The following is a 27,309-nucleotide window of genomic DNA, read 5'->3' on the forward strand; positions in this document are numbered from 1 at the left end:
GCCTTACATGCATGCAAAGCTATAAAATACTTCAAAGTGCACCTACAAGGTTTGGTGAGCAGCCCAAAAAAGGTTTCCTTGTCCAGTCATATACCTTGTAATGTTAGTTTCCTCAAAAGCAGGCGCGCTGTCAGGAATCAAACCCCTCCCCGCTCCACACATACAGCATCTCTGAATTAGAGCATTTCAGGTGACAATGTAAATGCTGGGATCTTATGTTTCTCATTTTATTGTATTTGGGTATGTCTGGGACATACCATGGACTTATAGGGGTCAGGCCACTGTTGCCATAAATGTTGTTTTTGCATACATCACAGGTCAGATTTTTTTAGGATCTTAGTGCTTGGTTCTAATATAATATTGTTTTTCTTCCATTTTGATTGTTATTAGTGCATCGCCTGGGTTTGCAGTTTCTGGGTGGAAGGGATGTTTGGTTACTGTGGATGCACGCAGTATAGCTGAATAATGTGGTGTTGCACACATGCATAACAAACAGTTGAAGTTGCTCTGGTGGGATACAATGTGCTTGCCTGAAAACATGCATTTTTAGTTTTTTACTGTTTGATCTCAGGTGCCAGATGCCATCAAGTTTCAGTACAGGAACCCCCCCTCCGGTCTACATCCTGCAGGGACGCGACAGTTGGAGTTGGTCTGTAGTGGTGTGCCTGAACACAAACACAGGAAACATCTTACTACAGAGGAGGAGCAGCAGGAGGTAAGGGGGAAAAAAGGAATTAAAATGGCTAAAATTAAAGGTGCTGTTTGCAACCTTTACGCCAATGCCTAGAGGCTGCTATATTTCCAATGTGTTTTATCCCGCTCTTATGACCTTCAGCATGTAATGATGTAACTACGCCCAAATATGTACATGCATTAGCTTTGTGTGTTGTCAGCTAATGATAGCGATTTGGATAGTTAACGTTTGCTATCATTGAATTGTTGCTTGCTTCTATGGTCCTGTTTTGTTATGTTATGTATACATGTTCCCTGTGTGTACGTGTTGTGAGTCAGCGGTGAGCGACAAGCCGAAAAGCCAAACAAATTCCTCAAAACCGACAAGCAAATTTCATTTAATATAAGTGGTAATTGTGAAAAATATAGACACTTGTGTTCTGTTGAACCAGTAATAGCAACATAAGTTTTTATTTTTTTCTGCTTTGAAATGTTTTTACTTTAAGCAAGTTGCAAACAGCCCCCTCAAGGGCAAAAAAATTGTTGATAGAATTTTAAATTATCGTATTTTTCGTATAAGTGGTACCTACTAAATTTAAGAAGAAAAATATATTTTTCATGTATTAGCCGCACCGAACTATAAGCCGAAAAAAAATATACATTGTGAAATGAGTTATTTACACAGAAAGATTTTGTAAATGTTTATTTACATACCTTATTGTTTCCAAACAGTGCCTGTAGCATGGCAGTAAAACGGCTGATCAAACAAAACAGAAGTCATCGTCATGAACACACTGGCTGTGAAAGCTAGCTCTCCAACCAGCTAAACAGTCCACAGTGACGTCTTGGGGAATTTACTGAGGATTTTTTTAAACTGAAGCAATACAAAAAGAATGCCATTATAAGTTAATAATACTAATGCAGACAGTTGTAAATGTCTTGGCATATTAGCTAATGCTAACCACATTAGCTTGATTACTATAACTCGTACGAATATGCAAGAAAACTTCTCCAGACACCATGTATGGGACGGTTTAGTAAGTATAAATAGTTTTAATTATATTGTAAAACTTACAAACGTTGTTTGGAGTGATGAATGAAGAATTCATACGGGAAACGCTATGGACGGCTACAAGATGGAGCAGCAGATGTACTTCCAGTTGAAAGCTCTAAAACAGAAGGGCACTGCAGCACCTGCAGTAAGCGAACCTGTCCAAAAGATGGCACATAGCACAAACAATAACGCACCATTTCAGTGTCTTTGCTTGTTTTTTCTGGCATTATGGCCGTCAACGAGGAAAAATATAAATTCATCATAAATAAAATAAATAAATTAGCCGCACCGTTTTATGAGCCCCAGGGTTTAAAGCGTAGATAAAAAGTAGCGGTTTATAGTCTGGAATTTACGGGAGCTGTTAAAAATTATTTTGATATCTAGCATGTATAGTGTGATTTTTTTTTTACTATTTAAAAATATAATTTGGGTGATACTAGTAAAGTAGAGCGTTGATAATTAATCATAATCGGTACTATACCGCCTCTAAAAAGTACCGGTTGTCTTTTTTTTTTCTTTTTTTTCTTCTTTTTTTTTTAATAAGCATGATGGGGCGCCGTCGTCACGCCGTGACATTGCTGGGTTTACGAGCAGAGGAGCATGTTGGGCAGCGCACACACACAGAGTACTTACAAGCAGACACAGTGTGTAGACAGAAAAGGGAGAATGGACACATTTTGGTGTAAAGATAAAGGTGAAGTTATAACACTGAAACACCCTCAGGAAGAGCTGCTTTAACACATGGCTAGCTAGCTAGCGGCTAACATCCATCCACAGTGGGCAGTGTTTTAGCTACTTCTAAATCACTAATCCTGGCCTCCATGGTGACAAATAAAGTACGTTTCTTACATGTATCATTATCACTGGAGGACGAGGAATAGCTAAACATGCTTCACTACACACCGTAGGAGGATACGATAGCTCACCAGCAATGTAAACAAACGCCATGGGTGGATCTGCACCTGACATCCACTGTAATGATACCAAGTACAAGAGCGTATCTAGTTGATACCACAATGATTACATCGATATTTTTTTATCTTTTTTTGTTTTTTAATATTTCATATTATGTTTATAAAGTCAGTAAATACTGGACACATGAGGACTTTGAATATGACCAATGTATGATCCTGTAACTACGGCATGCCGGAGTGGGTAGAGCGGCCGTGCCAGAAACCTGAGGGTTGCAGGTTCGCTCCCCACCTCTTACCATCCAAAAAAATTGCTGCCGTTGTGTCCTTGTCCTTGCCGCTCACACCGGAGAATGAATGATGAATGAATGCGTTGTAAAAATGTATGATGGGTTCTCACTTCTCTGTGAAGCGCTTTGAGTGTCTAGAAAAGCGCTATATAAATCTAATCCATTATTATTATTATTTTTACTTGGTATCGGATCGATACCCAAATGTGTGGTATCATCCAAAACTAATGTCAAGTATCAAAGAAGAGAAGAATAAGTGATTATTACATTTAACAGAAGTGTAGATAGAACATGTTAAAACAGAAATTAGGCAGTTATTAACAGTAAATGAACAAGTAGAAGAATAATCCATTTTTACAGTTTGTCCCTCATAATGTGTACAAAATAATAGGTGTATAAATGACACAATATGTTACTGCATACGTCAGCAGACTAATTAGGAGTCTTTGTTTACTTACTACTAAAAGACAAGTTCACTATTTTATGTAAGGACTAAATGACAATAATAAACATATGTTTCATGTACACTAACATTTGTTGTTAAAATAAAGCCAATAAAAGAAAAGTATCAAAATACATTTTAGTACCAGTACCAAATTATTGGTAGCAGGACAAACCTACTGTGTTGTTCTCTTTTTTTACACAATATAACAACGCCACATACATCCTGTTGTTCATGTCGCATCAGCAAGCTGTTTGACTGCATACAATGTGACAGCTAAGGCAGGAATATAAATTGTTTTCACTGCCATAGCTGAAACACTTTGTGGAGTAATGCCCAGGCAAAAGGCGGCACACATTGGATGGCGGGTCATGGCATTTCTCGAACCGCCGTGAAGCATTTCTCAACGATGACACAAAGCTTTTCTCGCCACGTTTTAAACTACGACTCCCCCTAAAAGAGTAAAAGTTGGAGAATGTTTAGAAAATTGAAGAGCTAAAGCTCAACTGAAATGCTAGTGGAATGTAGAATATATGATTGAAACGGTTTGACTATGAGGGAGGGTTTGACTGGTAAAGATCGGTAAACGGTACTGAAACGTACTATGAATATAGAAACCATAAATGTATGTCCTAACAGTTGGAATTAAGCTATATGACTCAAAGATGAAAAATGGCAAAAAGATTTTTGCTTTTGGTTCCTTCCGGGGTTGGAACCGACACCAGTTGGAGCCGTGAAAGACATGTATTTTCCTCTCAGCCAAACCTCCTCAGTGTCAAAGTGTTGTGCAACTTTCCTTGTCAGCTGTTGAAAATGACAGGAATAGGTGTTACAGAAAAACGGGACAACTGGGAATTTTCCTAGTATATAAAAATGAATGGAAAATGGATCCGGCTTGCCAGCGTCCAAAATCCGGCCTGAGTTAAATTATTTTATTTTAATTTTAAATCTATCCTTTCTGCTCCATTTTCTACCGCTTGTTACTCTCGGTGTGTCCTAGCTGCTCAGGCAAATCATATTGTCTAAAAATGCATTTTCCCATCAATAACATGACATCATCGCACACTGTCTTTTACTTCCACAATGTTATAAAATAATTGAAAAACTCTTCAATAACAGAATGGATTAATATAGAATACTCGCTGAGAACCAATATGGATGCAGAGCTAATATTTCAACTTCGATGGATTTAATCGAAACTACAGAGGAAATGACCAATGCAATAGATGTTAAAAAATGTGCAGCAGCAGTGTTGTTGGATCTAACGAAAGCATTTGACACAATCAATCACAATATTTAAATTGAAAAATGAGAACAGTATGGCATCAGAGGGTTGGTCTTGAACTGGATTAGAAGTTACTGAACCAACAGGAAACAATAGGTGAAGATAAGCCAACACACATCTACAACGCTAAATATATCCTGTGGCGTACCTCAGGGATCAATACCAGGAACAAAATTGTTCAATCTCTATATAAATGACATTTGTAAAGTTGCAAAAGATTTAAAGTTAGTATTATTTGCAGATAATACAACAGAGTTTTGTTCAGGAGAGAACACACAGAAGATAATACAAATCATAACAGAAGAAATGAACAAATTAAAAAGATGGTTTGACAAAAACAGACTATCCCTAAACCTCGGTAAAACTAAAATGTTATTCAGTAACAGAAGAAGAGAAAGTCAAACACAAATATAAATTGAAAGAGTAAATGAAATCAGTAGTAGGATGCGTTATTAAATGTTGTTTTGATGTCTCAAACAGTGGCTCCAGGATGTCATCGCCCTTCAATGCAGCATCATGCGACACTTGTCTACCAAGCAAAAGACTTCATCCACCCTCCTAACAATATCTCCACCAGCACAGTTGGACTCTGACATGAAAGACATTTGTAAATCATGTAAAATTCCTGAGAATGTGAAAAGTCAGCCCTTTTCAGAAAGGACTTATTCATCAGACTGTAAATCCTGCAGTGCACCTGATAACCACCAGGAGACCTCTCCAGCAAGGGACACATTGGTACAGCAATTTGCTTGTAAATGCCGCCTGCCACAATGCCAGAACTGTAGGAAACATAATGGACCTCTACATGAAAAAATTCATCCTCCCAAAGTAAACGGACCTGTCGACTGTAAAACTGAGTGTTGCATACAAGGAGAGCTAAAGCCTGATACAGCTACTGCCTCTGACCCAGTGAACCACATAGGCCCCCAAACACTCAAGAAGGAGCCCAACAGCACTAAAGAAGCTTGCACTCCAGCCCAATGGTCACATCGTAACCAACAGAACCATAGGACCCAGGAAGAGTGTATCAGCAGTGGCGAAAAACTCTCTGATGCTATCTCTATTAGTGCTCGGTCTGAAACACTCCCTAAAGACAACCAAGAGGAGCACCCAAACACTGCTTTGTCATCACCAACTCCAGGTATGCACTACACACAAGGTACTGCTCATAAGTTGTTAGATTTGTTCAGGATAAACTGTTCATTATACAACATAGAAACAGAAGTTAATAGCATGCATCATATTTAACTTATCGCAGCTCTGACATTTAGAGTTTTTTGAAGCATGTAAATGGGGTAATGATGGTTAGGGTGTTGCATGGGTGCTCACTGGTATGCGCCCGTGACTTCTGACATGCATTTTAAAATGAGCCAATTTTGTTGTATTGCAGTGATTCTCAAACTGTGGTACAACTCCATTTAAAGAATCATTTGATTAAAGTGCAGTGTTTTATTTTCCGGTATTCAGTGTTACTGTTCAAACTGTGTATAATGTTACAGTGGCCAAAATATTGAATACATTTGTTTTGAAAAAACTCTGCCTTGTTTGTAATGAATAGTTAGACCTACTACGCTGCTGTATTTTAATGTTGCTCATAGTGGTACTTGGACAGCCATGTTTTTTCTGAGGTGGTACTTGGTGGAAAAAGTTTGAGAACCACTGTTCTATTGCAATGCTCATCAGTGTTTATGAAACATTAATAACTCTCTGACTTAAAGGGGTCATGTTATGATTTTTTTCCCTACATTTAAAAAATGTCATTGTGGTCTAGGTAACATGTAATGGTGGTTCTTTGGTCACAATTACACTTAAACTGTGTCTTTTCCTCATTAGCCATGTTGTAGTTTTAGCGCTTCCATATGGAGTCTACTGACAGATATAATACAGGGTTTCCGCGGGTCATTAAAAAGCTCATAAAATGGATTTTGCAAAAATGAAGGACTTAAATGGCATTAAAAATCATCAAGTATTTTGGCTTCTTCCCACCTCCAAAGACATGCACCTGGGGATAGGCCCCTCCCAATACAAAGACATGTACCTGGAGATAGGCCCCTCCCAACTCCAAAGACATGCACCCAGGGATAGGCCCCTCCCAACTCCAAAGACATGCACCTGGGGATAGGCCCCTCCCACCTACAAAGACATGTACCTGGGGATAGGCCCCTCCCACCTCCAAAGACATGCACCTGGGGATAGGCCCCTCCCAACTCCAAAGACATGCACCTGGGGATAGGTTGATTGACAACACTAAATGGTCCCTCGTGTGTGAATGTTGTCTATCTGTGTTGATGAGGTGGTGACTTGTCCAGGGTGTACCCCGCCTTCCACCCGAATGCAGCTGAGATAGGCTCCAGCACCCCTCGCAAACCCAAAAGGGACAAGCGATAGAAAATGGATAGATGGATGGAAGTTTCATTTACAAAGACATTAATAGTTTTTAACACAATTCTGCACTGGTTTCCAGTCAGCCAGGGACTCGTACCTGGGTCCTTCCAATGACAAAAGCTAAAAATAATGCTATATCCTGTGAACGTGCTCAACGCGGGGGTGATTTTAGTACTGCAAAAGGTTCTGGGTATTTGTTCTGTTGTGTTTATATTGTGTTACGGTGCGGATGTTCTCCCGAAATGTGTTTGTCATTCTTGTTTGGTGTGGATTCACAGTGTGGCGTATATTTCTAACAGTGTTAAAGTTGTTTATACGGCCACCCTCAGTGTAACGTGTATCGCTGTTGATCAAGTATGCTAAGCATTCACATGTGTGTGCGTTGTTAGAATGGATGAAAAGTGGACGTGACGACAGCTCGTAGAGGACGTTAAAGGCAGTGCCTTTAAGGCACGCCCCCAAGACTGTGGTCCGGGTGGACTACGAGATATAATGACTGATGAACACCTTCATTCGATAATGAAGGTTGCCTCAGCTCAAAGCCTGAGCCCCGACATTAATGAACTAGCATCCAAGAAAAGATGGCAGGTATCTGGATTGGGCACATCAGATTAGATCAGTGTGTTGCAAACTGAGCAGTTTAAAGTCTTGAATGGTTGGTTTATTCATTGTTATTTTATTTTCAAATGTATTAGCCTGTGGAAAAAGTTAATGTTGATATTTACCTCAGAAGGCTGCAAATAGAAAAGAGGCATTCAATTTTTATTTAAATTGTATTTGATATGCCATTGATATTTTTTAATTATTATTATTATTTGAAACTTGATTTTGCATGTCACTATAAAGTTATATACTGTAAGCCTCGCTTGTTAAATATTCAATGCAAAACTTGTTTGGGTCCCTATTAAAAGGTTCATTTGTTCAACCTTGGCCCGCGGCTTTGTTTACTTTTAAATTTTGGCCCACTCTGTATTTGAGTTTGACACCCCTGTTTTATGATAATGACACTGAGTGGAGATGGTGAGGCTTTTTCAAAGTTTGACCGGGTGTAGGAATTGATCAATAACTTTTGTGACTAACTTCAGCTCTCCAGACACAACCAGTGGGTTCTTGCAGAAAGTTCCAATTATTTTGAAGTGTCACTAATGAATCAGAGCTTGGACTATTATGTTAAATATTTGAAGGATGGGAAATGTTGAACATTTTTGCAGCCACAACCTCTATGTAAAATGTGTTAATTAAGTTTTAGTGTAAAATATGACTTCCTTTGTCTGGTTTGCAGACATAAAGGCCGGCCCTGAACGGACAGACACACTGCTGCCCAGTACACTCTCCGCCATCACCAACTGCTTTAAAGACCAACTGGATGATAAGGGGGGTAGGTGCATGAATATGACATACCATGTTGGCCTGATATAAAATGACCCCTCTGTATATTTGCAAAAATGGGTGTTTGAAAAAATAAGCTTTTTTGAATTCATGTTTTCACAAAAGTTGAATCATATTTAATTTGTCATACTTAAGGAATAATATCTTAACTACAGTTGTTTAGCACCATAACTCTTGTTTGCTAAGGCTGAGTTCACTGTGGTAGTTAATTATGATCGAGACCAAAAATAAAGATTGTCATGGGACCAAAGGCTGCACAGTTGAAAAAACAAAACAAATACAGTAAGGACATGTTTGGGCAGTTTTTGTGAATTATGTGACAAATCTCAAGTATTCCAAAACACAATGCTGTCTGCTGGGTTGAATATTTTGGTTATTTTTTATATTGTGGTACATTTACCAGCCCAGATTTCACATAACACTTGTAAATGATACTTTTTAAAGATGTTTGTTGCTGTGCACTTACTCATGAACACCACAAAGACAGCCCTGATGCTTCACGAAATTACAAATCTGACCAGAAAGTATTTTTACAATTTAACAGATGTATAGCTAAAGTAAAGACACAAATCTGTGTAAGTTATTACAAAATAAGGAACAGTGGGGTTTTTGCCTCATTTTATATGGGCATATTTAGCCGCAAATGACTCATACTTCCTGTCATGTTCGCAGCGGCAAAGCCTAAACAATAGTGGCAATGGCATCATTGATTTTTTCTTGATCTTCAAAGTGTTGATGTCCGTATCTTCGTTTAATAATACTCGTTTTTAACATAACCCCAAAGAAGTCCAGTCGGGTGATTTCTATGAAATGAGGTAGTCACAGAATTGGGCCATCCCTTGCAATCCACCGATGTAGAAAGGTTTGTAATGTGGTGCCACAAACGCAAGCCTGGGGAGTGTGCCTTAAAAAGCAGGTATGAAAAGATGGCAGTGCCAGGTCTTTTTATACTGAGGTGCATACCAAACTGTGAGGATGCAATAGTGTTACATCCCTAATACAAGACTATAGAGTGCACAGAAATGTAAGCTGCACCCACCTCATTTTTGTACAAATTGTATTTATACACCTATTGGCTGCTAGAGGTGGGAATCTTTGGCCACCTCACGATTTGATTACAATTATGATTCAGGAGCTACGATTCGATTAATAATCGATTATTGATGCACCTTTATATATTGATACAGTTTTTAAAATGTTTTCGTTTCACTAAATAAGCGTTTATCACTTGCAACTTTTAAAAACAGTACATTTGTAATAAAAATGTCCCATCATGTTTATGAAATGCATTGAAATGTGTGTAAAACTGGAACGTAAGTGCCCTGTAATAGAGCTGGTCGTATGTCTCTGTCATTAGGCTCAATGCACTCATCCAAATTATAAAACTGTCTGAATTACTTCATTTACAATAAATAAATCGATTTTTGACTGACGTTTATTAATCGATTTTATAATCGTCCATATCCAAATTGCAATGAATCTAAAAATTGATTTCCCCCACCTCTATTGGCCGCACAGGTCCATTAGCGGCAGGAAGTATTGATTCATTGACAAATTGAACAAAGGTGCCTGTAACACATCTGAGCGTAGAGCTCTGCCTTTTTCATCCTTCTGCTGCGTGCTGCGGTGTCAGGGTTGAAGGTACTCCAGGTTGCTTCGTCCGGCGTATTTTTTGCCTGGTTTTCGTATTCACTTTTGTCCTCAGACTGGTTGCCTCTGTGTTTGTGCCTTCTTCTTCGGTGTGTGGCGGTCCGACCTTTCAGGGCCCATAACTGCATTGTTTTTTTTTCCTTTTTCAATGACTGGGTCGACTGCTTTTGGCTTTGGGACTGCATCGTGCGCATTTTGTTGTGTCTTGATGTGGGTGAGTGCATAACGCAGCAGCATTGTATAGAGAAAAGGGTTTAGTGGGAAAAAAGCAATAGTATGTGTCAGCACATTTAGACTTCTTTATAGTTTTTCGACAGGGTCCCCTACTGGTTGAACGTAAAATAGATCAATCAAATAAAACGCCATGATCTAGTTGTTTGTGAAGCTTGGAACAATTTAAACTTTTTAAAAAACCTTTATAGACTAAATAGTCTACAATAAAATGAAATACTTTGAAATGCTCCATTTCATGGGGTTATATTGACAAAACAGCCCTAAATAGCCTACAGAGACATAGATTAAATGAAGTGGTTTTAAATGTTTTATTGCAGAAACTTAACTATTCACAAAACAGCCTTTATGGTAGTGCTCCTTTTCAGCCTTCTGCAGAGCTCGTCCACTTCACTGAAAAAATAGACAAAATGATAAATACTGGAATAGAAGAAAGACCTGCTCTGACTCCTCCCATGAAATTTAATTCACTGCAGAGATTACATATAGGATGGCCTAAAGAGAATTTTAAGCAATTAAATGTATTTAAATCCATACAAGTAGTAAGTGTGTTGCTATGGGCACTAAAAAATGCAGCCAGCACTTTTTATTTCCCTGCTGTAGGCCCAGATTTGAAAACCACCTGTCTTTTTCAGACTGTTTATTAGGGAAAAATTAAATTGGAGAAATGTCAAATGTGTGCGCTCATGTGTTTGCTGTAGATATCGAGCTGGACAAGTTGGATGCAGAGATGATCAAGCTGCTTGCATGGCAGAGGATCCAACAGCTATTCCCATTCAAAGACCCTGACACCCGTCCTACAGTTGCCAGTAATGCTTCCAAAACCCCCACGTCCCTCCCTGACCGTAACTTCAACATTACTATTCAGTCTAATTTCATCATGTTGGATTTCACCTAAATGTTCCAAAGTTTCCCTTTTTTTTTTCAGATCAGAAAAAGTTGCAGGCCCGAGCAATCTTCTACCCATTGACAGGAAAAGGGAAATCTGTCAGCATGTGCTATAGGACGTTATACATAGGATCTGGTAAGACATTATGATGTGTACACATCTACCTTTTGTATTTCTCTATAGTTGTGAATTAGTTGGAAATGCCAAATGTTTATGCTAATTTTTTCATAAGCCATGTTTTCACCATGTACTTCAGTTGATGAACAGTTCAGCGCATCATTGGAAATAAATCAACTCAAGTTATGGAAAAAAATGTCATATTTATTATTGAAGTCACAAAGTGCATTATTTTTTTTAACATGCCTCAAAACAATAACAGTGCAATACTTTTTCATAACATGGTCACTACTGCCTAGTTTCTCTTGTTATATTCTTATTTTACTGTTACATTTTTATTCTCATTGTTGATTTTTATTTTTATTCTTATTGTAATATTGTTCTATTCTGTTTCCATTTATACCCCCATTATTTACTTTTTACTTTTTAAATTAGATCTCAATTCTGTACACTGCTGCTGGAATTTTAATTTTCCTGAGGGAACTCTGCTGAAGGAATCAATAAAGTACTATCTATCTATCTATCCAAACAGCAGCTTGGAATTTGGGACATGCTCTCCCTGAGAGAGACTATGAAGAGGTTGAGGTGGGCAGGGTTAGGGCGGGTGGGGGTAGGGGGTGTCGGGGGGGGGGTTATATTGTAGCCCCCCCGGAAGAGTTAGTACTGCAAGGGATTCTGGGTATTTGTTCTGTTGTTTTTATGTTGTGTTACAGTGCGGATGTTCTCCTGAAATGTGTTTGTCATTCTTGTTTGGTGTGGGTTCACAGTGTGGCGCATATTTGTAACAGTGTTAAAGTTGTTTATACGGCCAACCTCAGTGTGACCTGTATGGCTGTTGACCAAGTATGTCTTGCATCAATTCGTAATGAGTAGAGCCGGTAGATATTATGGGACTCGGACGGCACGCACGCAGAGGGAATGCCTTTAAGGATTATTGGCACTCTGTACCTCTCCCTACGTCCGTGTACACAGCGGCCTTTTAAAACGTCATACATTGTACTTTTAGAAACCGATACCGATAATTATGAAGCCGATACCGATAATTTCCGATATTACATTTTAAAGCATTTATCGGCCGATAATATCGGCAGCCCGATATTATCGGACATCCCTAGTTTCAAGCTACCTTTAGCTTGTGTCTTGGTTACAAGTAGCTCGCCAGAGGGTTCTAGAATCTACATAGCATGACATGTGGCACTTTATTATGCACTCATATCAAACAGCTGTTACATACAGGCCAAACGCTTGTCTTTTCAACAGGTTTTTCACCTGAACAATGGAAACCGACTTGCAGATACCATCCATCCATCCATTTTCTACCGCTTGTCCCTTTTCAGAAAAGAAACTAGCAACTGGGAATCTGTTCTCAACGTTCACTTAAAATAGTTGTTGTAAAGACTTTGCTGGTTTACAAACATCACACGTCCAAGCCACAAAGATTAATCTGATGCAACAATGGCTATTGCGTGACAACTGGTGTTTTTAGGATGTAAGTCCAGGCATTACGTCAATCTCATTGAGACAAGACAAGAAACATTCTGTTGGTATGTTATAATCCCCACACTGCAGCGGTGAAAACCTGTCACTGCCTCTGTATGCGAGTGTACTTGGGATTCACTTGAAAATGAGACTTTATCGCTGTTGCAAGTATTTTTATACTTTGGTTTATTATAATGTATTTGTTTTCTATATGCAGACTGAAATCATAGCAATTGCAAGTAGACAAAAAAGTAAAGCTCAAATGAAACCCTTTCAAACAGAAATATCACACAATTCAATTGAGATCAAGTCAAGTAAGATCACTTATCTCTTTAACAGTACTCATGTAAAATGGAATTAAAATTTGGCCATGCAAAATGTTTAAAAATGTTGAGCCAGAATTATTGCGGCATGTTTTATGTCCATGATGCTACATGCATCCATTGCTACACTAATTAACTGATTATATCATGTCAATTAAGATTAAAAAAGTTTCTAACAACTTAAAATAGTGAATAAATGGTAAAGAAACAGAGGTTTGTGTTCTTCATCTCAGCTTTTGTCTTCAATCAATAGTTAGAAAAATAAAGGTGACAAACAAGTTAGGGAAATGAGTTAGATGTCAAAATGTAGGTGTGATGTATAATAAGAGGCAGAAAACATACTATTTGCCAAGATGACGATGAAAACTTTTATTGTTTTGTTTTTAAAACAAAAAGCAAATTGTGGATACTAACATTGTGTTTTTGTTCTGACAAAAAATCGTACTTAGGTTTTTGGGGTTGAAATAAACTATGAAAATAAATCTTATAAAAATGAGTAGCTGTCTCCAACCTGCCAATCAACCTCTGCAGCAGCATACCTACATGCCAAGAGAGCCAGCTGAGGATCCAGGTTGAGAATTGATGAAGAAATTGAAGAAAATCCTATTTTTCAAATATTCTGTTGTGTATCTGGCAGACGATCATGACATGACTAATTTATATACTAAGCGTGTTTGTATTGTACAATAAAACAAAGAATACCAAGTACACATTGAATATTCTTACAAAATGTGTGTAAATATGTTGTATATAAATTGTGTAGTATTACAAGGTGTTTCTTAAATGTGTGTTTACATTACTGCAGCACAATCAATCATGTTGATTCTGCAGCACAATTTGATGAGAAAATACTGAAATGTTATTGACAGCTGGTTGTTGTGTAAACGCAAAACTAAATAGAACACCAAAAACAAGAACTAAACGTTTTTGGACAATTTTTAGAAAAGCAGCTCATGGGGTCATCCAGCTTTTTGTGTGCTCTTGTATTTACTTTTAATACTAAGTGACATTGTTGACTATTTGGCATAGTTGCTAATGCAAAACCGTTTCACCTCTTTTTAAGGTGCTGATATGGACGTGTGCCTTCCAAACTATGGTCATTGCAACTACATATCGGGGAAACATGCTTGTATATTCTTTGATGAGGTAAGGTTGTGGTAAGCAATGAAATGAGTGTTCTTTATGTATTGGTTAATAAATGTGCCTTGACTGGCCTGTTTGTAGAACACCAAACATTATGAGCTGCTAAACTACAGCGAGCATGGGTCCACAGTCGACAACGTTCTCTACTCTTGTGACTTCTCTGAAAAAACCTCACCATCTCCACCCAGTGGCCTGGTAACTAAGGTCCAAGGCATCATCAGTAAGTACATATGATAATATCACTGGACTGTAACATGAATAAGAATGATGGTGCACTAGTTAGTATGGTGCTTTGTGTGGAGGCTCTTGTCAGAAACTCTCCTGTTCTGTTACTAAAGTTCAATTAAACATATCTGTTTTAGGGCTGCATGCAGACATCTATGATTTAACAATGGAGTAATCTATCGAATAATTAGATTGATTAATCAAGTAAAACACACCTTGTAGCTTCATTACGTCTTTTAAGTAACACCATTTAAAAAAACAAGTATTTTTTCCAATGGCCTTTCTATTTTCTTTTTTTTATTAATGCACTTAACATTGATATTGCATATATTACTTACTTACGGTCATATGTTTAATAAAAAACACGTACAGAACCAAACTAAAAAAAAACAACTTTCTGATAAAGTATGTTTAAGTTGAGTGACAATTTAACACATTTGAAAAGGTATTATTGGAAGAGTGATGTTGGATTTTTGGACGAACAACTCAGTATTTACATACAAACTGTAGATGTCCTCACACGCCCCTATGTGTTGAAATAAACAATTATTTTGCCAGTCAAACATATAAGATGATGTTAGCTGCCAAAATAGATCTTTACCTTATTTCTGCTTGTCTGCTGCTCTTAACAGGATGATTTTATTGTAATGTGCTGCATCTTTTCATGCAGTGCTATTGTGAAATTCCAGCTCTGATTGACAGTGTAAACATTTCACAACATTTGTCTTTTTCACTTTTAAATAATCCCAAAACCTCTGAGAGCTTCTCTGGGCCATTTGCTTTCTTTCTCCTGTAGTAGTGGCTTTCAGTAGGCCTTTAATGCTAGCCTACAATGGAAGAGCCCATTGAGTGCATTGCAATTATTTTAAACTTGTGTAGATCATTAACAAGTGAGAATAGGGGCGGCGTGGCGCAGTGTGAGAGTGGCCGTGCGCAACCCGAGGGTCCCTGGTTCAATCCCCACCTAGTACCAACCTCGTCATGTCCGTTGTGTCCTGATGTATTCATAGTTTGGCCACTCTATTCATGAGTGACACACAGGACAAGTGTTGGATGAGCAAGTGTTCATGACTACTAAGACTTTGCTGTATTGTGTGCAGGTCGTAGCAGAAAAAAGGTGGATGTCCAGGCTCCCAGGTGTGTTCTCCCAGCTGGCGGGGTGATGAGCAGCCACCCACAGGGTGGTGTGGATCAGTGGTGCAGCTGCAAGGCCAGCAGCTCCAGCCTGATAGGCAGCAGTGGAGCAGGCTGGGAGGGCACCGCCATGCTCCACCATGGCAGCTACATCAAACTGGGCTGCCTGCAGTTTGTCTTCAGCATCACAGAGTTTGCTAGTAAGCAGCCCAAAGAGGAAGCAGCGAGCACCATGCCACCACCTGCCTCCAGTCAGCAGGAGATGGTGACACTCCTCTCCAGCGCTGCACCGTAACTCAAATGTCATGAAGGGAAAGAAATACACTTGGCTGGCACGTTTAGTTTGTCATAGGTCATTGTTAATATCGACTATGGTTTATATCTTTGCATGAAGTATTAATGACAATCTCTTTTATTTTGAAATGACTGACATCAACTGTCTGTTCACTTTCAGCAAATATTTGGATGCTAATAGCCTGTGTTCATGGTTATAATACGTATTCTTGTCCGTTTAACACAAACATTGTACTTTTGACTTGTATGCATTTTTATTTTTGCTGCTTTTGCACCACCGGTAGCTCTATTTGTATAACATACTGTACGTGATGCTCACAAACTATGTATATATTCTGTAAATGTGTATAATTCCTCTCAATTGGAGAACTATTGCATTTTGTGTAGATCTGTCATGGGGGCGGGGGCCATGGACTTTGTGATACTGTGTAGAGTACCAGATATTTTGTGATAAAACTTGTTAAGTCTGTCCCATGCCGCTGTAGCTTCATCTTTAAATAGCCTATGGTTTAGCATCTTGTATTTGTCTGTACCTCTTCTGGAAATACAGAAAGCTTTTCTAAGACTACATCGCCCTCTTTTCAACATTCCTTTGCAGATCAGAAAGTGGTCGAAGGTGCATCACGACTGACACTAAACTAGTCTTAGTACAGTTTGTCAGGTCTAGTGTGTCTCAGGCAACGACGTCACCAAGCTGTAGTCCACCACTAGTGATGCTTGATGTGTGTGTCACTTTAAGACTAAAACATGTGGCAGACAACTTTTACTATCTACACAAAAGACCTATGCCTCAAATCTGTCTAAATCTGTGTTAGTGAGCATTTCTTCTCTGCCAAGATAATGTACAGTTTCATCACACAGCACAATGGCACACATGTCACAAGTTATGGCATGCTGACTGCAGGAATGTCCACCACAGATGTTGCCCATCAATTGAATGTTCATTTCTCTACCATAAGGCCGTTTCAGAGAATTAGTCAGTACATCCAGCAGGTGCACCTCAATGATCATCTGAGACCAGCCACCAGGACAGCTGCTGCAACAATTGGTTTGCATGACCAAATATGTCTGCACAAACTTTGAGAAAGCGTCTCAGGGAAGTGAATCTGTATTCTGACTGGTGTCTTGACCTGACTGCTGTTCATCGTCGTAACCCACTTGAGTGGGCAAATGTCCTGAGGCACACCTGTGCAATTATCACGCAGCAGCTTCATATGCCACACCTCTGAGGTGGGATGGATTATCTTGGCAAAGAAGAAATGCTCACTAACACAGATTTGTGAACAATATTTGAGATGTATAGGTCTTTTGTGTATATAGTATACGTTTCAGATCAAGTTCAGCTCATGAAAAATAGGAGCAAAAATAGAAGTGTTGTGTTTATATTTTGTTCAGTATATTAGACATTTATTTCAACATCTGACTGTACAATAGTTTGTCATCAAGCTCATTCGGCTGGTGATCAATTTGTGCTTCATTATTAACATCTAGGTTTTCTTACAAATGTTTAACAGACTTGTGTTAAGTGCCACATGACACAGGTGTCATTACAACATGACACAGGTGTCATTACAACATGACACAGGTGTCATTACAACATGACAGGTGTCATTACAACATGACACAGGTGTCATTACAACATGACAGGTGTCATTACAACATGACAGGTGACATTACAACATGACACAGGTGTCATTACAACATGACAGGTGTCATTACAACATGACACAGGTGTCATTACAACATGACACAGGTGTCATTACAACATGACACAGGTGTCATTACAACATGACACAGGTGTCATTTCAACATGACAGGTGTCATTACAACATGACACAGGTGTCATTTCAACATGACACAGGTGTCATTACAACGTCACACAGGTGTCATTACAATGTGACACAGGTGTCATTACAACGTGACACAGGTGTCATTACAACATGACACAGGTGTCATTACAACATGACACAGGTGTCATTACAACATGACACAGGTGTCATTTCAACATGACAGGTGTCATTACAACATGACACAGGTGTCATTACAATGTGACACAGGTGTCATTACAACGTGACACAGGTGTCATTACAACATGACACAGGTGTCATTACAACATGACACAGGTGTCATTTCAACATGACAGGTGTCATTACAACATGACACAGGTGTCATTTCAACATGACACAGGTGTCATTACAAACACATTTCGGGAGAACATCCGCACCGTAACACAACAACAAATACCCAGTACCCCTTGCAGCACTAACTCTTCCAGGACGCTACAATATACACCCCTGCTACCACCAAACAATGCCCCCCAACCCCGCCCCCCATCTCCCAAATTCAGAGGTCTTAAGGTTGGCAAGTATGCACCAGGTTAGTAGCGTATCGACAGTACTAGCAATACTAATATATTAGTAGAACTTACTAGTAACATACTTGCCAACCTTGAAACCTTTGAATTTGGGAGATTGTGGGGTGTGGGGGGCGTTGTTTGGTGGTAGCGGGGGTGTAAATTGTAGCCCGGAAAAGTTAGGGCTGCAAAGGATTCTGGGTATTTGTTGTGTTATGGTGCGGATGTTCTCCTGAAATGTGTTTGTCATTCTTGTTTGGTGTGGGTTCACAGTTTGGCGCATATTTGTAACAGTGTTAAACTTGTTTATACGGCCACCCTCAGTGTGACCGTATGGCTGTTGACCAAGTATGACTTGCATTCACTTATGTGTGTGTGTAGAAGCCTCATACAACATGTGACTGGGACGGCACGCTGTTTGTATGGTGGAAAAGGCAGTGCCTTTAAGACACGCCCTCAATTTTGTTGTCTGGGTGAAAATTGGGAGAAATTCAGGAGAATGTTTGCCCCGGGAGATTTTCAGGAGGGGCACTGAAATTCGGGAGGGTTGGCAAGTATGACTAGTAATACTAATATATTAGTAGTACTTACTAGTAATACTAATATATTAGTAGTACTTACTAGTAATACTAATATATTAGTAGTCAGAGGTGGGACCAAGTTACTGCAGTGGACGCAATAGATTGCCGTGTTTGCAATGACGTTATAACCATAGACATCTTATAAGTAGACGCAGCATTGGTTGCTGTCACGTGAGCAATTTGGCCGCCATCTTGAAGTGGTGACGAGGAGCCGGCGAGCAGCCGAAACTGACAGTTGACAGGTAGAAAACAAAGATGCTAAACTGACAGTTGACAGGTAGAAAACAAAGATGCTAAACTGACAGTTGACAGGTAGAAAACAAAGATGCTAAACTGACAGTTGACAGGTAGAAAACAAAGATGCTAAACTGACAGTTGACAGGTAGAAAACAAAGATGCTAAACTGACAGTTGACAGGTAGAAAACAAAGATGGTGTTCAGCGTTTTCCTGCTCAAATGAGCGGACTGCATGTTGAAAATAGGAATCGGGGGATTACTTTTCACAAGTAAGATTTAACATTAATGTACTATTGGTTGTATTTTGTGAAAAGAATATTAGCACAGAGTTGAGAAGGAGCAAAGATCTTCAATATTTGTATGTGAAAATCACAAATAAATCTTCTGGGGGTGGATGACGCCCCTACAGAGGTTTGCTTTACAAACTTTCAGCCCCACCTAAAACAAAATTCACCAGCTGCCACTGATTATGATGCATTCTCATTTTAGGCAAAATGTAAGCCAATACTTTCTTAACAGTATAATTGTAACCAGGAATAAGTCTTCAAGTAACAATATTCAAATACTAACATTGTTGGGTAAGACAGAATTTGGTTTTATTCTGAATCCAGTGAAACAGATTGGTGGTTTTAGCTGATATAAAGACTTCCAGGTGTTTGTATATGTTGAAATATTTGCTGCTGCAGCAACAGAGATACAATCTATAAGAGATATATATATATATATATATATATATATATATATATATATATATATATATATATATATATATATATATATATATATAATGTTGTTTATGTAGGATACACGCATGTATATATAACCTAATCATATTGTTTCGTCAATTTGAAAATAGCTGACCGTTTTTTCCCCCTTCTCTGGGATTATATTCCCAGTTTTGATCTGGGACGTCTGGTCACATATAGCATATAAAAATATTCTATTACTGTTAAGCAAACTATGAATAATAAAACACGCCAAAACATGTGTCTGTTATTATAGCTACACGTATGACAAAAAAGGGGGTGAAAATCAGTGGTATTTAGTGAGATAAAATGAATTAAATGCGCTGACAGTTCATTGCTCCTGCCAAATGAATTGCACTGATCACCACTCCAAGATGGCGGCCACGCGTCTCGTCTGCGCCAGTAGGCAGTAGCGCTCCATGCTGCGTCTACTTATAAGATGTCTATGTTTATAACGTTAGCAGTGAGTTTACAGCCTCACTGATTTAACTACACAGCAAATGAAAGTCACGTTACTTAGCCAATAAACGTTAGTTTACATTCAAAACATACCCTTCTTTGTGCAACTTCAAATGTCGAACGAAGTTGGAAGTTGTTGCGTCTCCGTCTGTAATATTCCAACTACATGTTTAGCATACTGCAATTCATTTTTTGTTGACCAAGTCGTAGTTTTTATATCCGAACGAAACCAACTTTGGTATAAATGTTTCTCACTGGCACGTTGTTTGACAACTCTTCTTCGTTGGTTGTCCTGCAATTTGATTGGATGAATGCTGCGTGATGACAACAAGGTAGATGTAATTTGATTGGCTGTTGCACTGACAGCACACACGCTGACAGGAACAACATGCTGATAGACACAGACGAAGAAAATGAAAAATACGGAGCGCTCCCAAATAACTTTTTAATCTTTGTGTTTTGGGGAAAGTAGCAAGTCATGTCAAGTCAAAAGGCTCAAGTCCAAGTGAAGTCACAAGTCATTGATGTTAAAGTCTAAGTCCAGTTGCAAGTCTCTTTACATTTTGTCAAGTCGAGTTTAAAGTCATCAAATTCATGACTCGAGTCTGACTCCAGTCCAAGTCATGTGACTCGAGTCCACACCTCTGCTCAATAGTACTTATTAGTAGTGTAACCGAGGGTTTATATATGTCGCCTATACGGTATGAAACTACAAAATGATAAACACGGAATCTCCAGTTTACACGAGGACCACTTTATTTACCTTCTTTTCAAAACCTTCGCTCCACTCCAACAACGTGACCTCACTTCCGCTCTTAGCGCCTTCAAAATAAGAGCTCAAGGCATATACTGTATGACAGCGTATAACAGAAACTTAACATCACCAAGAGGAAAGCCCATAAAAATAGGTTACAGTAGTATTAGCCCCGCCCACTCAGGTGCACGTGACAGGAGGCACAGGGTCCAAGTGGCACAGGACACGTGACAAGTGGCACAGGACACGTGACAAGTGGCACAGGACACGCTACGGCAGGACAGGAGTGAGTTTCCCGGCACAACAGCGGACACAGGAGCCGTCATGGCGGACACGGAGAAGACGAAGAAGAAGGTGTATGACTTCATCGTGGTCGGGGCTGGCGTGCAAGGATCCTTCACTGCTTACCAGCTGGCCAAAAAGAAGAAGAAAACTCTTCTAATTGAGCAGGTGAGACACTCACTGCAAACATCTCAACTTGACACGAACACAGACAGGTACACCTGCAGGAATGTTTGCAAACACCTCAACTTGACACGTCAACTTGACAGCTGCAGGAATGTTTGCAAACACGTCAACTTGACAGCTGCAGCAGACACTAACTTTCACCACTTCTGCGTGCAACAAATGAAGGAAAACGAGGATAAAAGTCAACATTCGACCACTAAAATAAAAGTACTTTAACTTGTAAATGTGTGCTTTGTACTCACATTTCATGTCAGTTAGTTAACCTGCTGTACTATGTTACGTCATAGCTGTACTATTGACTATGTTACGTCATAGTTGTACTATTGACTATGTTACGTCATAGGTGTACTATTGACTATGTTACGTCATAGCTGTATTATTGACTATGTTACGTCATAACTGTACTATTGACTATGTTACGTCATAGCTGTACTATTGACTATGTTACGTCATAGGTGTACTATTGACTGTTACGTCATAGCTGTACTATTGACTATGTTACGTCATAGGTGTACTATTGACTATGTTACGTCATAGCTGTATTATTGACTATGTTACGTCATAACTGTACTATTGACTATGTTACGTCATAGCTGTAATATTGACTATGTTACGTCATAGGTGTACTATTGACTGTTACGTCATAGGTGTACTATTGACTATGTTACGTCATAGCTGTACTATTGACTATGTTACGTCATAGGTGTACTATTGACTATGTTACGTCATAGCTGTACTATTGACTATGTTACATCATAGGTGTACTATTGACTATGTTACGTCATAGATGTACTATTGACTATGTTACGTCATAGCTGTACTATTGACTATGTTACGTCATAGCTGTACTATTGACTATGTTACGTCATAGGTGTACTATTGATTATATTACGTCATAGCTGTACTATTGACTATATTACGTCATAGCTGTGCTATTGACTATGTTACGTCATAGTTGTACTATTGACTATGTTACGTCATAGCTGTACTATTGACTATGTTACGTCATAGGTGTGCTATTGACTATGTTACGTCATAGTTGTACTATTGACTATGTTACGTCATAGGTGTGCTATTGACTATGTTACATCATAGGTGTACTATTGACTATGTTACATCATAGCTGTACTATTGACTATGTTACATCATAGGTGTACTATTGACTATGTTACATCATAGCTGTGCTATTGACTATGTTACGTCATAGTTGTACTATTGACTGTTACGTCATAGCTGTACTATTGACTATGTTACGTCATAGGTGTGCTATTGACTATGTTACGTCATAGCTGTACTATTGACTATGTTACGTCATAGGTGTACTATTGACTATGTTACGTCATAGCTGTACTATTGACTATATTACGTCATAGATGTGCTATTGACTATGTTACGTCATAGTTGTACTATTGACTATGTTACGTCATAGCTGTACTATTGACTATGTTACGTCATAGCTGTACTATTGACTATGTTACGTCATAGGTGTGCTATTGACTATGTTGCGTCATAGTTGTACTATTGACTATGTTACGTCATAGGTGTACTATTGACTATGTTACGTCATAGGTGTGCTATTGACTATGTTACATCATAGGTGTACTATTGACTGTTACATCATAGCTGTACTATTGACTATGTTACATCATAGGTGTACTATTGACTATGTTACATCATAGCTGTGCTATTGACTATGTTACGTCATAGTTGTACTATTGACTGTTACGTCATAGCTGTACTATTGACTATGTTACGTCATAGGTGTGCTATTGACTATGTTACGTCATAGCTGTACTATTGACTATGTTACGTCATAGGTGTACTATTGACTATGTTACGTCATAGCTGTACTATTGACTATATTACGTCATAGCTGTGCTATTGACTATGTTACGTCATAGTTGTACTATTGACTATGTTACGTCATAGCTGTACTATTGACTATGTTACGTCATAGGTGTGCTATTGACTATGTTACGTCATAGTTGTACTATTGACTATGTTACGTCATAGGTGTACTATTGACTATGTTACGTCATAGGTGTGCTATTGACTATGTTACATCATAGGTGTACTATTGACTATGTTACGTCATAGGTGTACTATTGACTATGTTACGTCATAGCTGTACTATTGACTATGTTATGTCATAGCTGTGCTATTGACTATGTTACGTCATAGCTGTACTATTGACTATGTTACGTCATAGCTGTGCTATTGACTATGTTACGTCATAGTTGTACTATTGACTGTTACGTCATAGCTGTACTATTGACTATGTTACGTCATAGGTGTGCTATTGACTATGTTACGTCATAGTTGTACTATTGACTATGTTACGTCATAGGTGTACTATTGACTATGTTACGTCATAGGTGTACTATTGACTATGTTACGTCATAGCTGTACTATTGACTATGTTACATCATAGCTGTACTATTGACTATGTTACGTCATAGCTGTACTATTGACTATGTTACGTCATAGCTGTACTATTGACTGTTACGTCATAGCTGTACTATTGACTATGTTACATCATAGGTGTACTATTGACTATGTTACGTCATAGTTGTACTACTGACTATGTTACGTCATAGGTGTACTATTGACTATGTTACGTCATAGCTGTACTATTGACTATGTTACGTCATAGCTGTGCTATTGACTATGTTACGTCATAGCTGTACTATTGACTGTTACGTCATAGCTGTACTATTGACTATGTTACGTCATAGATGTACTATTGACTATGTTACGTCATAGCTGTGCTATTGACTATGTTACGTCATAGCTGTACTATTGACTATGTTACGTCATAGGTGTACTATTGACTGTTACGTCATAGATGTACTATTGACTATGTTACGTCATAGCTGTGCTATTGACTATGTTACGTCATAGATGTACTATTGACCATGTTACATCATAGGTGTACTATTGACTATGTTACGTCATAGCTGTACTATTGACTATGTTACGTCATAGATGTACTATTGACTATGTTACGTCATAGATGTACTATTGACTATGTTACATCATAGGTGTACTATTGACTATGTTACGTCATAGATGTACTATTGACTAGTTTGATAAAAGCCCTTGGCTGGGATGATGTCAGCAACAGCAACAAACATTACAATCCACTATTATAATCATTCTTATTTCTTCTTTGTAGTTCACTCTACCTCACACTAGAGGAAGCTCCCATGGGCAAACCCGCATGATTCGCAAGGCGTACGAGCAGGACTTGTACACTCACATGATGGATGAAGGCTATGGACTGTGGGCCACACTGGAGAGGGAGGCTGGAGTCACACTGTACAGGTCAGAGCCACACAATCCATGTAGAGCTTGACTCTTATTTCATGTTCAATGCTGCAGACAATCCATGCAGAGCAACTATGCTCAGCTTTAGTCTTATTTCATGTCCAATGCTGCAGTAAAACTCTCCCACAGGCGAACAGGACTTCTGGTGATGGGACCAGAGAAGAGTCAGAGCTACATTGGCTTTAAGAACAGCTTGGAGAAGAACCAGATCCCTATGGTGGTCTTGACTCCAGACAACTTCCATCAACACATACCTAATGTTGTCCTGGCTGACGGAGATGGAGCTTTTGTGGACACCACTGCTGGGATCTTATATGCAGACCGGGCCCTCAAGGTGGTGCAGGTAATACAAGAACCCTACAGATTAGTCAGTGCAAGTCATGAAGGAAACGTTCAAAACCCGCAAGTTTTTTAGTGAATGGGGTTGACGTCACCATTAACTCGGTCAGTGACTCGCCAAATGAAGAGAGTAAAGCAGGTAATGAGTAATTAATTATGTCCATGTTACTCTAACTGCTTTGTTTCTGTATTAGTCCCGTAGAAACAGCAACAAATATGTTTCTGGATTCTAATCAACTCGCCTTTCCACTTCCTGCCCGAGCTAAATATCTGGCTGGGTCAGTTTGTGGGTTGTTGCTACGGGTGCTTGACCACCACTCAGTCAGTACGTGCCCATCTGCTTGCTTTATTATTACTTTTGCAGGACACAACCAAACCCATTCATCACTCTACTGCACAGTGCATGCACCCCTTGTCTCTCTCTCTCTCTATACTCGCCCACTCACTCACTGACATCACTCAGCCAACACGTTGACAGGGCTATATAAGTACACATTGATTGATTGATTGACATAACACGTACGTAACATCTAGCTACGTAACATGTAGCTACATAACATGTAGATACGTAACATGTAGCTACATGTAGATACATAACATGTAGATACGTAACATGTAGATACGTAACACGTGGATACATAGCATGTAGATACGTAACATGTAGATACATAACATGCAGATACATCACATGCAGATACATCACATGTAGATACATAACATGTAGGTACATAACATGTAGATACATAACATGTAGATACATCACATGTAGGTACATAACATGTAGGTACATAACATGTAGATACATAACATGTAGATACATAACATGTAGATACATAACATGCAGGTACATAACATGTAGGTACATAACATGTAGGTACATAACATGTAGATACGTAACATGTAGATACGTAACACGTGGATACATAGCATGTAGATACGTAACATGTAGATACATAACATGCAGATACATCACATGCAGATACATCACATGTAGATACATAACATGTAGGTACATAACATGTAGATACATAACATGTAGATACATCACATGTAGGTACATAACATGTAGGTACATAACATGTAGATACGTAACATGTAGGTACATAACATGTAGGTACATAACATGTAGATACATAACATGTAGATACATCACACGTAGATACATCACATGTAGGTACATAACATGTAGATACATAACATGTAGATACGTAACATGTAGGTACATAACATGTAGGTACATAACATGTAGGTACATAACATGTAGATACATCACATGTAGATACATCACACGTAGATACATCACACATAGATACATCACATGTAGATACATAACATGTAGGTACATAACATGTAGATACATAACATGTAGATACATCACATGTAGGTACATAACATGTAGGTACATAACATGTAGATACATAACATGTAGATACATAACATGTAGATACATCACATGTAGGTACATAACATGTAGATACATAACATGTAGATACATAACATGTAGATACATAACATGTAGATATGTAGATGTGCACACAGCTGCTTAGATTGATGGCAAATATTAGCACAGTCCAGACCGCCCATCTAACCTCAACTAATGCAAGTGAAATGACAACATTTTGTAACAAATTGCTACAATTTGTGTTTTGTCAGTATAGTAGACTACAGAGACTATAGTAGTCTATAGAGACTATAGTAGACTACAGAGACTATAGGAAACTACAGAGACTATAGTAGACTATAGAGACTATAGTAGACTATAGAGACTATAGTAGACTACAGAGACTATAGTACTCTATAGAGACTATAGTAGACTATAGAAACTATAATAGACTATAGAGACTATAGTAGACTACAGAGACTATAGGAAACTACAGAGACTATAGTAGACTATAGAGACTATAGTAGACTATAGAGACTATAGTAGACTACAGAGACTATAGTAGACTATAGAGACTATAGTAGAATATAGTAGACTATAGAGACTATAGTAGACTACAGAGACTATAATAGACTATAGAGACTATAGAGACTATAGTAGACTATAGAGACTATAGTAGACTACAGAGACTATAGTAGACTATAGAGACTATAGTAGAATATAGTAGACTATAGAGACTATAGTAGACTAC

General features: G+C 38.6%; 2 protein-coding genes across 3 annotated transcripts in view; both read left to right on the forward strand.

Moving 5' to 3' along the window:
• The window catches only part of phf12b (PHD finger protein 12b), a 46,276-nt gene extending 29,795 nt beyond the window's left edge, over window positions 1-16,481 (forward strand). Inside the window, exons 8-15 of one of the 2 annotated variants that reach the window (XM_061973204.2) lie at window positions 572-715; window positions 5,135-5,795; window positions 8,322-8,417; window positions 11,011-11,118; window positions 11,238-11,333; window positions 14,181-14,263; window positions 14,342-14,480; window positions 15,586-16,481. In XM_061973204.2, the coding sequence (XP_061829188.1) occupies window positions 572-715; window positions 5,135-5,795; window positions 8,322-8,417; window positions 11,011-11,118; window positions 11,238-11,333; window positions 14,181-14,263; window positions 14,342-14,480; window positions 15,586-15,914 (1,656 nt within the window). In that variant the 3' untranslated portion in view covers window positions 15,915-16,481. Of the gene's footprint in view, window positions 1-571; window positions 716-5,134; window positions 5,796-8,321; window positions 8,418-11,010; window positions 11,155-11,237; window positions 11,334-14,180; window positions 14,264-14,341; window positions 14,481-15,585 lie in introns of both variants that reach the window. The other variant, XM_061973203.2, reaches the window with a different exon arrangement.
• A 4,778-nt stretch (window positions 16,482-21,259) lies between these two features.
• The window catches only part of pipox (pipecolic acid oxidase), a 28,201-nt gene continuing 22,151 nt past the window's right edge, over window positions 21,260-27,309 (forward strand). Inside the window, exons 1-3 of the mRNA XM_061972142.2 lie at window positions 21,260-21,493; window positions 24,687-24,835; window positions 24,968-25,181. Of these exons, the coding sequence (XP_061828126.1) occupies window positions 21,368-21,493; window positions 24,687-24,835; window positions 24,968-25,181 (489 nt within the window). The 5' untranslated portion in view covers window positions 21,260-21,367. The remainder of the gene's footprint in view (window positions 21,494-24,686; window positions 24,836-24,967; window positions 25,182-27,309) is intronic.

Source organism: Nerophis lumbriciformis, linkage group LG17, assembly GCF_033978685.3.
Source record: "Nerophis lumbriciformis linkage group LG17, RoL_Nlum_v2.1, whole genome shotgun sequence".
In the NCBI taxonomy this organism is placed as follows: domain Eukaryota; kingdom Metazoa; phylum Chordata; class Actinopteri; order Syngnathiformes; family Syngnathidae; genus Nerophis; species Nerophis lumbriciformis.